Source organism: Procambarus clarkii, chromosome 15 (genome assembly GCF_040958095.1).
Source record: "Procambarus clarkii isolate CNS0578487 chromosome 15, FALCON_Pclarkii_2.0, whole genome shotgun sequence".
Classification (NCBI taxonomy): domain Eukaryota; kingdom Metazoa; phylum Arthropoda; class Malacostraca; order Decapoda; family Cambaridae; genus Procambarus; species Procambarus clarkii.
This window is the reverse complement of record NC_091164.1, coordinates 6075211-6087616: the sequence shown is the minus strand read 5'-3', so window position 1 is coordinate 6087616 and position 12406 is coordinate 6075211. Positions and strand designations below refer to the sequence as shown.

Genomic DNA, 12406 nt, shown 5'->3' with positions numbered 1-12406 from the left:
TCTGTATTTAAGTTTTATAAGAAATATAAAGTTTTAATATAAGAAATAGTAAATATAATTAAACAGGAAATAGACAACTAAATATTAACATAGATTACAGTAATGAAATGTATAGTGTTTGCATGTAAAGTGCATACAAATGGATTGATGTTCATTGTAGATAAATAAATATTTGCCTCCCTCAGTATTTGGTGTTGCAGAGAAATAGTGGAATCATAGAAGAGAGGTCAGAGAGAAGTCGGGAGGATGCTGATGAAAAGGAGGATGCTGAAGACGTTTATATGGAAGCTGTTGAAGCTATGCCCTTTAGTAGCATCATAGGTGAGTTGTTGAAGCTGTACCCATTAGTAGGCCTAGTATCATTAGTGAATTAGATCTATGCTCTGTATTTACCAGATGTTGTGTGCATCAAAATGACTAAAAAAAACAGATTTGGGCAAGAAGTATTCAAAATCAACTGGAGAACCTGGGACATAGCAATCTAACAGAATGTATGAACTCATAGAGAGAACAAATTGATCCAGAATATAGTGATGCTCCAGAAAAATTTGCTGAAGCACGAGAAGGAGCGTGACACCCTCCACTAGGACAGGGTCACCGCAAGCACACCCTTGACTGACACATTGCAAATGATGTTGCAAAAAAGAGAAGACAGTGAAAAAGAGCAGACGCTCGAGACACTGGAGGGAAGAATGAATAAAAATCCTGACAGTCCAGAGACCAATCAAAACACTTAGCTAAACTCTTGAGTTCAGGTGCAGACAAAGAGTCACAATAACGTGGCTGAAAACTGTTGACCAAACCACACACACACTAGAAATTGAAGAGATGACAAAGTTTTGGTCTGTCCTGGACCATTATCAAGTCGATTGTGAGTTCAAGGCTTGCTTGGATTTTAGTGTGAAGGGTGCCTCTTGTACCACTTTCAGGCTCTGACATTTAGTCTTTCCCTGACACCCAGATTTTCCCCAGACTGCCTCATATGGTTCTCTGACGACTGTATAAGTGTTTTGGCCAGCCTCAGCGACTTGCTACTTTGGGCCAACAGTCTTCCAACTTATCTGGTGGCCAGGGATCTCAGTCAGCCTGCTTCGGCTTTTTGGTTAATTAACAGACATCCAAGTTGATGCCTTTTCAGGGTTTGCAGGTATAGGATGTGTGCATATTGGATTTGTCAACAAATCCATTTTTTGTTATCAGAAAGCAAATATTATGGTAGCCATTAATGAAGCTTTGTCTTTTCCAGCCACCTGTGATAGACATGGGGTGCTCATAAAGAAAACCAAAGGTCTCCTAAGGAATGTGAAGAGCTACCATTGTGTGGCAGCCAATGGGATGCTCTACCTCTATCTCAAGGAGGCAGATGAAAGGCAACGCAAGGTATCATAAACAAAAATTATTGAAGTTAAAATAATTTACAATAATCAATGGAATGCAAATTAAGAATTCTTAATTCTTAATTCTTTATGTTAAGAGTTCAGTATTTTGCTATGTCTCTTTTATAATAATAATTGCACATTAAATGAAGCCACTACTATACAACGCATTTCTGGCAAACTTAGGATAATTCAGATATAAATTATTTATAGATACGGTATACAGTAATGGCGTAAACAGTACTAAATGAGAAGTAAGCTAACACATGTGAGATGTTAACAAAAATGTAACAAATTATATACAATATTTAGGTCATACCTAATGATGACATTCAGACTACTGTATTATAGAATCTGTAGTTTTAGCAAAATACAGAAATAGTTTACAACATTAGTAATAACAGCAAGAATTTACAAATGTGCATTGTAATTAGGCCACTAGAATACTAAATGTTTCAGGCATAACATTCAATTAATCAGTAAAATTTAAAAGTTTAATGAGGTACACACTTAATAATAAACAAGAAATAAGACAACATATATGACTTGATTAATCAATTTAGAAAAACTTTATACATTAACTTTCACAATGATGAAAGTCTCCTTGTGGCTTCTTGAAGCTAATATCACTGATAGTGTACCAACTATTAGATCGTATCGGCATATGCGACCTAATAGTTGTGGCTTCTATTGACCTATTGGGGACTAATGCCAGAACCTGCCCCCCTCCCCTCTCCTTCCCTCTCACAAAGTGGTGACATTTATTTATTATTAATTATTATGTATTATGTACAGTATTTATTTATGCCACCACTGGGAAGGCACCCAGAAAGTCAGTGAAACAAAACAAACCACTGCTGGTTTCACTCGAAACTGCAGCCTTGAGAACCGCAAAAAGAACTCCCAACAATGTAAACAATCGAAATCTCTTTTAACTCACATTTCGCATATTTGTATTCTGAACGAGCCAACTAATTCGCCTCACCTTCCCCACTCGTTTTGAAGGAGGGGAGAAGCAGCTCATTGTCAGCCAGCTCCTCCACTCAGTTCTTTGCTGATGTGTGCAGTATGTCGGGTCACTTTTCTGCTGCTTGTAGGCTCCAGTATTTTGCTGTTACAGCTAAGTGGTGGTTTTTTGTCTTCATGAGCATTCCTGTACACTGTGAAGTGTTGCATGATTCCAGGACATCTAGTGTGCTTGGAGCTGCATGTGCACAGGGTTATCTTTCCTTTCCGCTTCCTAGTGCAGCCCTTGTGCTTCAGGTTTCTCTTCACTAGAGTGTTCAGGAATTGTTCCCTTAAGGGTTCTCCTCGCGTGTGGTGGCCCTCACCCAGGGTGGGTCAGGTATCATCAGATTTTCCTGCTTTTACTCGGGTTAGGAGTGACAGGGTGGCTTGGGGCACACTGAGTATTTACGTGCTACATTATAGCGTGCCAAGGTCGGCATTCACAGCCATATGGACAGCTGCTATGTGGGCCTACTATGTCTATATTAAGTCGATGCAAATCTATACATTACTGTATAGATTTGCACAACTTCTTTCAAATAAAGGGTCAATGTAGCATCCCAGTGCCTGGGGTTTTCTGCTTGATTAAGTCCTTCAGATTCTGGCAATCCCCTACAGGTTCAGTGGTCCCATGGATATCTCCTCCTATCCTCCCAATGTGGCTAGGGCTTATCAGGTAATGACTGCCTTGCATTCTAGGTTTGCTAGGTTGCAACAGTCTATGTTGTGTGAGCCCCATATAGTGTTTAGAGATCATTGGTAAACTCTACCTTGGTTCTGTCTGTACCTCCTCTTCCTTCCCTTTTGGGTATGGTTTGCTCTTCCTATGATCCTCCCCACCTCTGCTTTCAGCTCCGAAGTATCTGAGGGTTTCGGGATTGGGGCAGGGTTTAGCTCAGGATATGGCAGTCAGTTCCGGTGTTTGCCCCTTCCAAATCAAGTGTGGATGCATTTGAGCCTGCTAGTCCTGCCAAGGCTTCTGGATCTTCCTTTCAGCCAGCCCCTTCTTCCTTTGAAGTATTTCCCTTAGACACCACCTTCTTATCTCAGGCAATGGGTGAGGACGCTGGCCCAGGGCCCTCTGCTGCGGCTTCTGGGCTATTGAGGGGGGGTGGGGGTGAATATGGGCCCCCTGGGTCCCTTTTAACTTTATGTGGCTCTTGGTTCCCTCCGAGGAGGGTCTTTTTTTACACAGGGAGGGTACTTTTGTATCTTCCCTCTCTGTATGAATATGATTTGCTTTTGAGCTAGTTGAATTCATCCTTCTAGAGGTGTCCATCCTCTCGAGTCCTGCAGTGTCTCAGGAGACCGTTTTTCAGTACCTCCTGCAAGACCCGGATTACAACTCCCTGATGGACCCTTCCTCTTTTGAGTTTGAGTTTTCTTTCCAGCTTTGGATGTGTTATGAGGTTCTGGAGCCTTTTTGGCTAGCAGACACTCCTTTGTTTTTTATTGAGGCTTAGCGTGATTTTGTCATACCCGCATGCTGGAATTACGTGAGGTGTCAACCATATTCAGGTGTTTCTTTTGAGTCTCTCAATAACTGCCTGTTTGCACCCGCTCTTCCTCAGGATGTTGGTCTTGTGCAGCTCCATGCTCAGGTTTTCCTGTTGTCAGCAACATTGATGGCACACGACCTTTGTGCCCATGAGTATATGGGTTCCACCGTGTGCGTCTTGGATCACTTTGAGCGATGGCCACATTCTTTGTCACCCGACTCGCATATCAACGGGCTGTGTTGGCCTAGTCTCTACACTTGACGTAGACCCTTGCTCTTCAGGCAGCCTCTCCCATTTCTTCGCTCCTCTTTCCTGAGGACTTGGTCACTCGGTTCTTGTGCTCAACAGCCATTGCTAGTTGGCCCATTTTGGATCCTCTCTATTTGGGGTTCTCGTGCTCAGTTTTCAAGGTGGTCAGGTAGGACTGGCGTTTCATCTTCTGTTGGTTGGTGTAGACCATCATTGAAGTCAGATGCCAGATCGCATGCACTTCCAATGGCCGGTCCTTCTCAGTTTGATCAGCATTGTTCTCGCTCCTTTCAGAATGCGGTCTCGTAGGGTTCCAGTCAGCTCTTTTTCAGTTTGCCCATTTAACGAGGCATGGGAGGGAGGGGCCACCTTGCTCAATTTGCTGACTTCTGGTCACACAATTCATGAGCTTTTCAAGTCGTTTCCCACTGCCTGCAGTTAGGATTGGTTAGTTCCTCCTCCTTTTGGGGGTTCGTGCCTTTCTGGGCAGGCTTCCTCTCCTCACCTGCATCAGGTTATTTTGAAATGGGTGGCTTTGGGCATGGTCAAGATGACTTCATCCCTTCAGTGGGTTTCCTTCCTCTTCCTGGTCCTGAAATGGGTCTCTAAATCTTCAGTTCATCCTCGATCTTTTGCAGTTGAATTGGTTCATTCCTTGCTCCTCTTTTCAGATGACCACCTTGACCCAGGCCTGTCTTGTTCTCGCGGTTGCATGTGTGGATGATTCTGTGGATGTCTGGGATGTGTACTGGCATGTTCCTATGCATCCGAGGTTCAGAGAATGGTTAAGCTTTGCTCTGGAGGGTGGCAGCTTACCACTTTCAGATCCTCCTGTTCAAGCTATATTCTGCTCCATGCATATTCACACACTTTGCTCAAGTCTTTGTGGCTTGTCTTCATTTGCTGGGAGTCCCAATTTTGGCCTACCTCTATAACTGGTTGGTGTGGGCATCCAATCTGTCTGTGTGTCTGCTAGCCAGGGATCTGGTTGTTTCTCAACTCGCTGGGTTTGGGTCCCTGGTGAACTAACAGAGGTCCCTCTTAGTTCAGTTCCCAGGTTCGAATTTGGTTGGTCCTGGTTTTGGACTCTTGGTCAGCTTGCTTTCTCTGCTTCCTGTGGCTTTGGACCAGCTGCAGGAACAGAGAATGGACAACCATCTGTGTGTTAAGCTGACCTCCAGTGACTCGGTCATTGCTTGAGTGATTGTGCAGGAGTCTGAGCTTTGCTTGCCTCATGTTTTTTTCTGGGCAAGATTTTGCTTCTGCAGGTGTTTTGGTTTCTTCAGGGCCACCCCTTTTACTGCTGTTGCGACCATTAGGTGTGAACTCCATTGACCCTGTGCCGGCTGCTGCATCGCCCCGCTTCCTCTTTAGGCTTTTCAGGCACCTTCTTCCACCCTCGCTTGACATATGCACAGACACTTCAGATCTAGGTTGGGACTTTGCGACTAGCACTCACCAAGTTGGCCAGGGTCGTTGGTCTCCTCTCCTTCGTCAGGCTCACAGTATTGTTTGGAAGTTATGGCCATATGCCATGCAATGTAGAGAGTTCAGATACCTCTGGGCTCTGTGCTCCAGCTCCATTCAGTGTTTCCTCATGCTTTATTGTTTCATCTGGGGGTTTGCTTTAGTCCCTGCCTTTTTGGAGCTGAACACTACATGTTCAGTTCTTGAGGTTTGGTTCGCCATGCCATTTATGTTCAGGGAGTGTCCAACGTCCTTGCAGATGGTCTGTCCCTGTTCCTTCCGGTCTCTGCTGAGCACACCATCACTACCGTCTTCCTCTGTATATGGTGCTGTTCCTTGTTTGTGAGGTCCTCGCGGTAAGTAAGTAATTATCAAAAGAAGACACCAAGCCCTGGTACTGCAACATAATAAATGGCAGTAAATGTGTGTCAAAAATGTATGTACTTTACCTGAATAAACATTTGAATTTGAATTTGAATTTGAAATGTGAAGAGTGGATGAAAAGGTTGAACCAGTGGAGTACCTCACTGGGTGTCAAAAATGTATGTACTTTTACCTGAATAACATTTGAATTTGAATTTGAATTTGAAATGTGAAGAGTGGATGAAAAGGTTGAACCAGTGGAGTACATCACTGGGCCGTCCTTTGGAAGAGGCGGAGCCATGGAAAAAGCCCGGGTTCGGACACTGAGCAAGCAGTCCCTGAAACCGAGGCTGAGCCAGCCACCAAGGAGCAGGAAGGATCACCCTCTCCCTGTAGGACTCCACTCCTGACCACAACCTGGAACAACAGCATGACGTGAGTTACAGGAACTCCACCTCAACTAGTCCAGCCAAAGTGTATCTACCGTGAGGGCTTCGTTGCTCTCAATGGTTTTTTTCCTCCCTTCCCTGTGGCATTTTCTCAGCTCTCTTTGTTGATGATCTTATCATTTGCTGTCAAGGTGACGACTCACCTTTCCTCCAACGGCAGCTTCAACTTGTGATTGATGCTGTATCATCCTGGGCCACCAATCATGGCTTCAAGTTCTCTACAACTAAGACTTGTGCTATGACCTTTACTCAAAAGCAGGTCGTTCTTCGACCCCCTTTGTTGCTTTATAGTAATCCTCTTTTGAATAAGGATTCTGCTAAATGTCTGGGGGTTATTCTTTGAAACTTGTTTGTCTTGGTCGTCCCATATCTCTTAAATTCTGAGTTGAATGCTCTAAGGCCCTTAACTTATTTAAGGACTTATGCCATACTCCCTGGGGGAGCTGATAGGCACACGCTCCTCTCTTTACATTCCTCTCTCATCCTGTCTAGACTCGATTATGGCTGTCCTGCTTACTTGTCTGCCTCTCCCTCAACTCTTTGTCATCTTGATGCTCTTCACTAAACTGGGTCATGCCTCAGCTCTGGTGCCTTTCATTCGACTCCTACCCATAGCCTGTATGTTGAAACCGGTCTTCTGTTTCTTCAGGATCGTTGTGATCTCACTACTGTCTTTGCTACTTTGCGCGGACCCTACAACACCCTCACTCTCGTTTTTTTGTCATACTTTGACCATTACCTCTCCTGTGGGCCTTGTTCCCTTTCACCACCTTCTCATTTTTGTACGATTATCTTGCTTGCAAGGCTCTCTCTTGGTTCATGTTACCAATATTTCTCCTCGTGTCGTTCCATCCTTGCCTCCATGGAGGATCCCTCTTAAGTTTTTGTAAAACCTTTTAACAAATGGGCGGAAACAAATGGGCAGTTTCTTTCACCCTGATGTACCTGTTCACCTAGCAGTAAATAGGTACCTGGTAGTTAGACAGCTGCTATGGGCTGCTTCCTGGGTGGGTGGGTGTGTAATTACCTAAGTGTAGTTACAGGATGAGAGCTACGCTCGTGGTGTCCCGTCTTCCCAGCACTCTTTGTCATATAACGCTTTGAAACTACTGACGGTCTTGGGCCTCCACCACCTTCTCCCCTAACTTGTTCCAACCGTCTACCACTCTGTTTGCGAAAGTGAATTTTCTTATATTTCTTCGGCATCTGTGTTTAGCTAGTTTATATCTATGACCTCTTGTTCTTAAAGTTCCAGGTCTCAGGAAATCTTCCCTATCGATTTTATCAATTCCTGTTACTATTTTGTATGTAGTGATCATATCACCTCTTTTTCTTCTGTCTTCTAGTTTTGGCATATTTAATGCCTCTAACCTCTCCTCGTAGCTCTTGCCCTTCAGTTCTGTTTGTGTGTGTGTAATTACCGAAGTGTAATTACCTAAGTGTAGTTACAGGATGAGAGCTACGCTCGTGGTGTCCCGTCTCCCCAGCACTCTTTGTCATATAATGCTTTGAAATTACTGACGGTTTTGGCCTCCACCACCTTCTCACTTAACTTGTTCCAACCGTCTACCACTCTGTTTACAAAAGTGAATTTTCGTATATTTCTCCGGCAGCTTTGTTTCGTTAGTTTAAATCTATGACCGCTTGTTCTTGAAGTTCCGAGTCTCAGGAATTCTTCCCTATCATTTTTATCTATTCCTGTTACTATTTTGAACGTAGTGATCATATCGCTTCTTTTCTTCTATCTTCTAGTTTTTGCATATTTAATGCCTCTAATCTCTCCTCGTGGCTCTTGTCCTTCAGTTCTGGGAGCCACTTAGTGGCATGTCGTTGCACCTTTTCCAGTTTGTTGATGTGCTTCTTAAGATATGGGCACCATACAACCGCTGCATATTCCAGCTTTGGTTTAATAAAAGTCGTGAACAATTTCTTTAGTATTTCTCCATCCATGTATTTAAAAGCAATTCTAAGGTTAGAAAGTGTAGCATAGGCTCCTCGCACAATGTTCTTAATGTGGTCCTCAGGTGACATTTTTCTATCTAAAACCACCCCTAGATTCTTTTCTTTATCAGAATTCTTTAAAGATTTCTCACATAATTTATAGGTTGTGTGGGGTCTATGTTCTCCAATTCCACATTCCATAACATGGCATTTATTCACATTAAATTCCATTTGCCAAGTGTTGCTCCATATACTTATTTTGTCCAGGTCTTCTTGAAGGGCATGACAATCATCTAAGTTTCTTATCTTCCCTATTATCTTAGCATCATCAGCAAACATGTTCATGTAATTGTGTATTCCCACTGGTAGATCGTTTATGTAGACAATGAACATTACCGGTGCAAGAACTGAACCCTGAGGTACTCCACTCGTGACATTCCTCCAATCCGATACCTTGCCTCTGATTATGGCCCTCATTTTTCTGTCAGTTAGGAAATTTTTCATCCATGTTAGTAGCTTACCTGTCACTCCTCCAATATGTTCCAGTTTTCAGAACAACCTCTTATGAGGAACTCTGCCGAAAGCCTTTTTTAGGTCCAGATAGATGCAGTCAACCCAACCATCTCTTTCCTGTAAAATCTCTGTGGCTCGATCATAAAAACTGAGCAAGTTCGTTACACAGGATCTTCCAGATCGAAAACCATACTGTCTGTCTGATATTATATTTTGTGTGTGTGTGTGTGTGTGTGTGTGTGTGTGTGTGTGTGTGTACTCACCTAATTGTGCTTGCGGGGGTTGAGCTCTGGCTCTTTGGTCCCGCCTCTCAACCGTCAATCAACTGGTGTACAGATTCCTGAGCCTATTGGGCTCTATCATATCTACATTTGAAACTGTGTATGGAGTCAGCCTCCACCACATCACTTCCTAATGCATTCCATTTACTACTCTGACACTGAGAAAGTTCTTTCTAACGTCTCGTGGCTCATTTGGGTACTCAGCTTCCACCTGTGTCCCCTTGTTCGCGTCCCACCAGTGTTGAATAGTTCATCCTTGTTTACCCGGGCGATTCCCCTGAGGATTTTGTAGGTTGTGATCATGTCCCCCCCTTACTCTTCTGTCTTCCAGTGTCGTAAGGTGCATTTCCCGCAGCCTTTCCTCATAACTCATGCCTCTTAGTTCTGGGACTAGTCTAGTAGCATACCTTTGGACTTTTTCCAGCTTCGTCTTGTGCTTGACAAGGTACGGGCTCCATGCTGGGGCCACATACTCCAGGATTGGTCTTACATATGTGGTGTACAAGATTCTGAATGATTCCTTACACAGGTTCCTGAACGCCGTTCTGATGTTAACCAGCCTCGCATATGCTGCAGACGTTATTCTCTTTATGTGGGCTTCAGGAGACAGGTTTGGTGTGATATCAACTCCTAGATCTTTCTCTCTGTCTGTTTCATTAAGTACTTCATCTCCTATTCTGTATCCTGTGCCTGGCCTCCTGTTTCCACTGCCTAGTTTCATTACTTTGCATTTACTCGGGTTGAACTTCAACAGCCATTTGTTGGACCATTCACTCAGTCTATCCAGGTCATCTTGTAGCCTCCTACTATCATCCTCTGTTTCAATCCTCCTCATAATTTTTGCATCGTCGGCAAACATTGAGAGGAACGAATCTATACCCTCTGGGAGATCATTTACATATACCAGAAACAGTATAGGTCCAAGGACTGACCTCTGCGGGACTCCACTTGTGACGTCTCGCCAATCTGAGACCTCACCCCTCACACAGACTCGTTGTCTCCTGTTGCTTAGGTACTCCTCTATCCACCGGAGTACCTTCCCTCTCACTCCAGCCTGCATCTCCAACTTTCGCACTAGCCTCTTGTGTGGCACTGTATCAAAGGCTTTCTGACAATCCAAAAATATGCAGTCTGCCCACCCTTCTCTTTCTTGCCTTATTTTTGTTGCCTGGTCGTAGAATTCAAGTAACCCTGTGAGGCAGGACCTGCCATCCCTGAACCCATGTTGATGCTGTGTTACAAAGTTCCTTCGCTCCAGATGCTCCACTAGTTTTTTTCGCACAATCTTCTCCATCAGCTTGCATGGTATGCAGGTTAGGGACACTGGCCTGTAGTTCAGTGCCTCCTGTCTATCCCCTTTCTTGTATATCGGGACTACGTTAGCTGCTTTCCAAATATCTGGCAGTTCCCTTGTTGCCAGTGATTTGTTATACACTATGGAGAGTGGTAGGCACAGTTCTCTTGCTCCTTCCTTTAGACCCCAAGGGGAGATTCCATCTGGGCCTATAGCCTTCGTCACGTCCAACTCTAGTAAACACTTCCTTACTTCCCCACTGGTAATCTCAAACTCTTCCAGTGGTTCCTGGTTAGCTATTCCCTCACTTACCTCTGGAATTTCTCCTTGCTCTAAGGTGAAGATCTCCTGGAATTTCTTATTCAATTCCTCACACACTTCCTTGTCATTTGTAGTGAATCCTTCCGCCCCTATCCTTAATCTCATAACCTGTTCCTTTACTGTTGTTTTTCTCCTAATGTGGCTATGCAACAATTTAGGCTGAGTCTTTGCCTTGCTTGCGATGTCATTTTCGTATTGTCCTTCTGCCTCTCTTCTCATCCTGACGTATTCATTCCTGGCATTCTGGTATCTTTCTCTGCTCTCCAGAGTCCTGTTATTCCTATAGTTTCTCCATGCCCTTTTACTTTGCTGCTAAGCTAGCCTACATCTCTGATTAAACCATGTGTTTCTCATCTTCATTTCTCTGTTTTCCTTTTGGACTGGGACAAACTTGTTTGCTGCGTCCTTGCACTTCTGCGTGATGTAATCCATCATATCTTGGGCCGTCTTTTCCCTGAGCTCTGTTTCCCATGCTATATCTGTGTGTGTGTGTGTGTGTGTGTGTGTGTCTGTGTCTGTGTGTAATTTTTTTAATTTTTTTAATTACCCAAGTGTAGTTACAGGATGAGAGCTATGCTCATGGTGTCCCGTCTTCCCAGCACTCTTTGTCATATAACGCTTTGAAATTACTGACGGTCTTGGCCTCCACCACCTTCTTCCCTAACTTGTTCCAACCGTCTACCACTCTGTTTGCGAAAGTGAATTTTCTTATATTTCTTCGGCATCTGTGTTTAGCTAGTTTATATCTATAACCTCTCTTTCTTAACGTTCCAGGTCTCAAGAAATCTTCCCTATCGATTTTATCAATTCCTGTTACTATTTTGTATGTAGTGATCATATCACCTCTTTTTCTTCTGTCTTCTAGTTTTGGCATATTTAATGCCTCTAACCTCTCCTCGTAGCTCTTGCCCTTCAGTTCTGGGAGCCACTTAGTAGCATGTCTTTGCACCTTTTCCAGTTTGTTGATGTGCTTCTTAAGATATGGGCACCACACAACTGCTGCATATTCTAGCTTTGGCCTAACAAAAGTCGTGAACAATTTCTTTAGTATATCGCCATCCATGTATTTAAAAGCCATACTGAAGTTAGAAAGCGTGGCATAGGCTCCTCGCACAATATTCTTTATGTGGTCCTCAGGTGATAGTTTTCTATCTAGAACCACCCCTAGATCTCTTTCTTTATCAGAATTCTTTAAAGATTTCTCACATAATATATAGGTTGTGTGGGGTCTATGTTCTCCTATTCCACATTCCATAACATGGCATTTATTAACATTAAATTCCATTTGCCAAGTGGCGCTCCATGTACTTATTTGTCCAGGTCTTCTTGAAGGGCATGACAATCATCTAAGTTTCTTATCCTTCCTATTATCTTAGCATCATCAGCAAACATGTTCATATAATTCACACACACATATATATGTGTGTGTGTGTGTCTGTGTGTGTGTGTGTGTGTGTGTGTGTGTGTGTGTGTGTGTGTGTGTGTGTGTGTGTGTGTGTGTGTGTGTGTGTGTGTGTGTGTGTGTGAAAAAAAAAAGTTGATTGACATTTGAGAGGTGGGCTGAAAGAGCTAATGCTCAACCACTGCAAGCACAACTAGGTGAATACAACTAGGTGAATACGACTAGGTGAATACACATATGTGT

At 43.6% G+C, this 12406-nt stretch overlaps 1 protein-coding gene across 3 annotated transcripts in view; it reads left to right on the top strand.

Annotated features, from left to right (window-relative positions):
- The window catches only part of LOC123759086 (uncharacterized), a 55033-nt gene that overhangs the window by 14619 nt on the left and 28008 nt on the right, over positions 1-12406 (top strand). For 2 of the 3 annotated variants that reach the window (XM_069324926.1, XM_069324924.1), the window contains exons 3-4: positions 186-321; positions 1247-1380. In XM_069324926.1, coding sequence (XP_069181027.1) covers positions 186-321; positions 1247-1380 — 270 coding nt within the window. The remainder of the gene's footprint in view (positions 1-185; positions 322-1246; positions 1381-12406) is intronic. The other variant, XM_069324925.1, reaches the window with a different exon arrangement.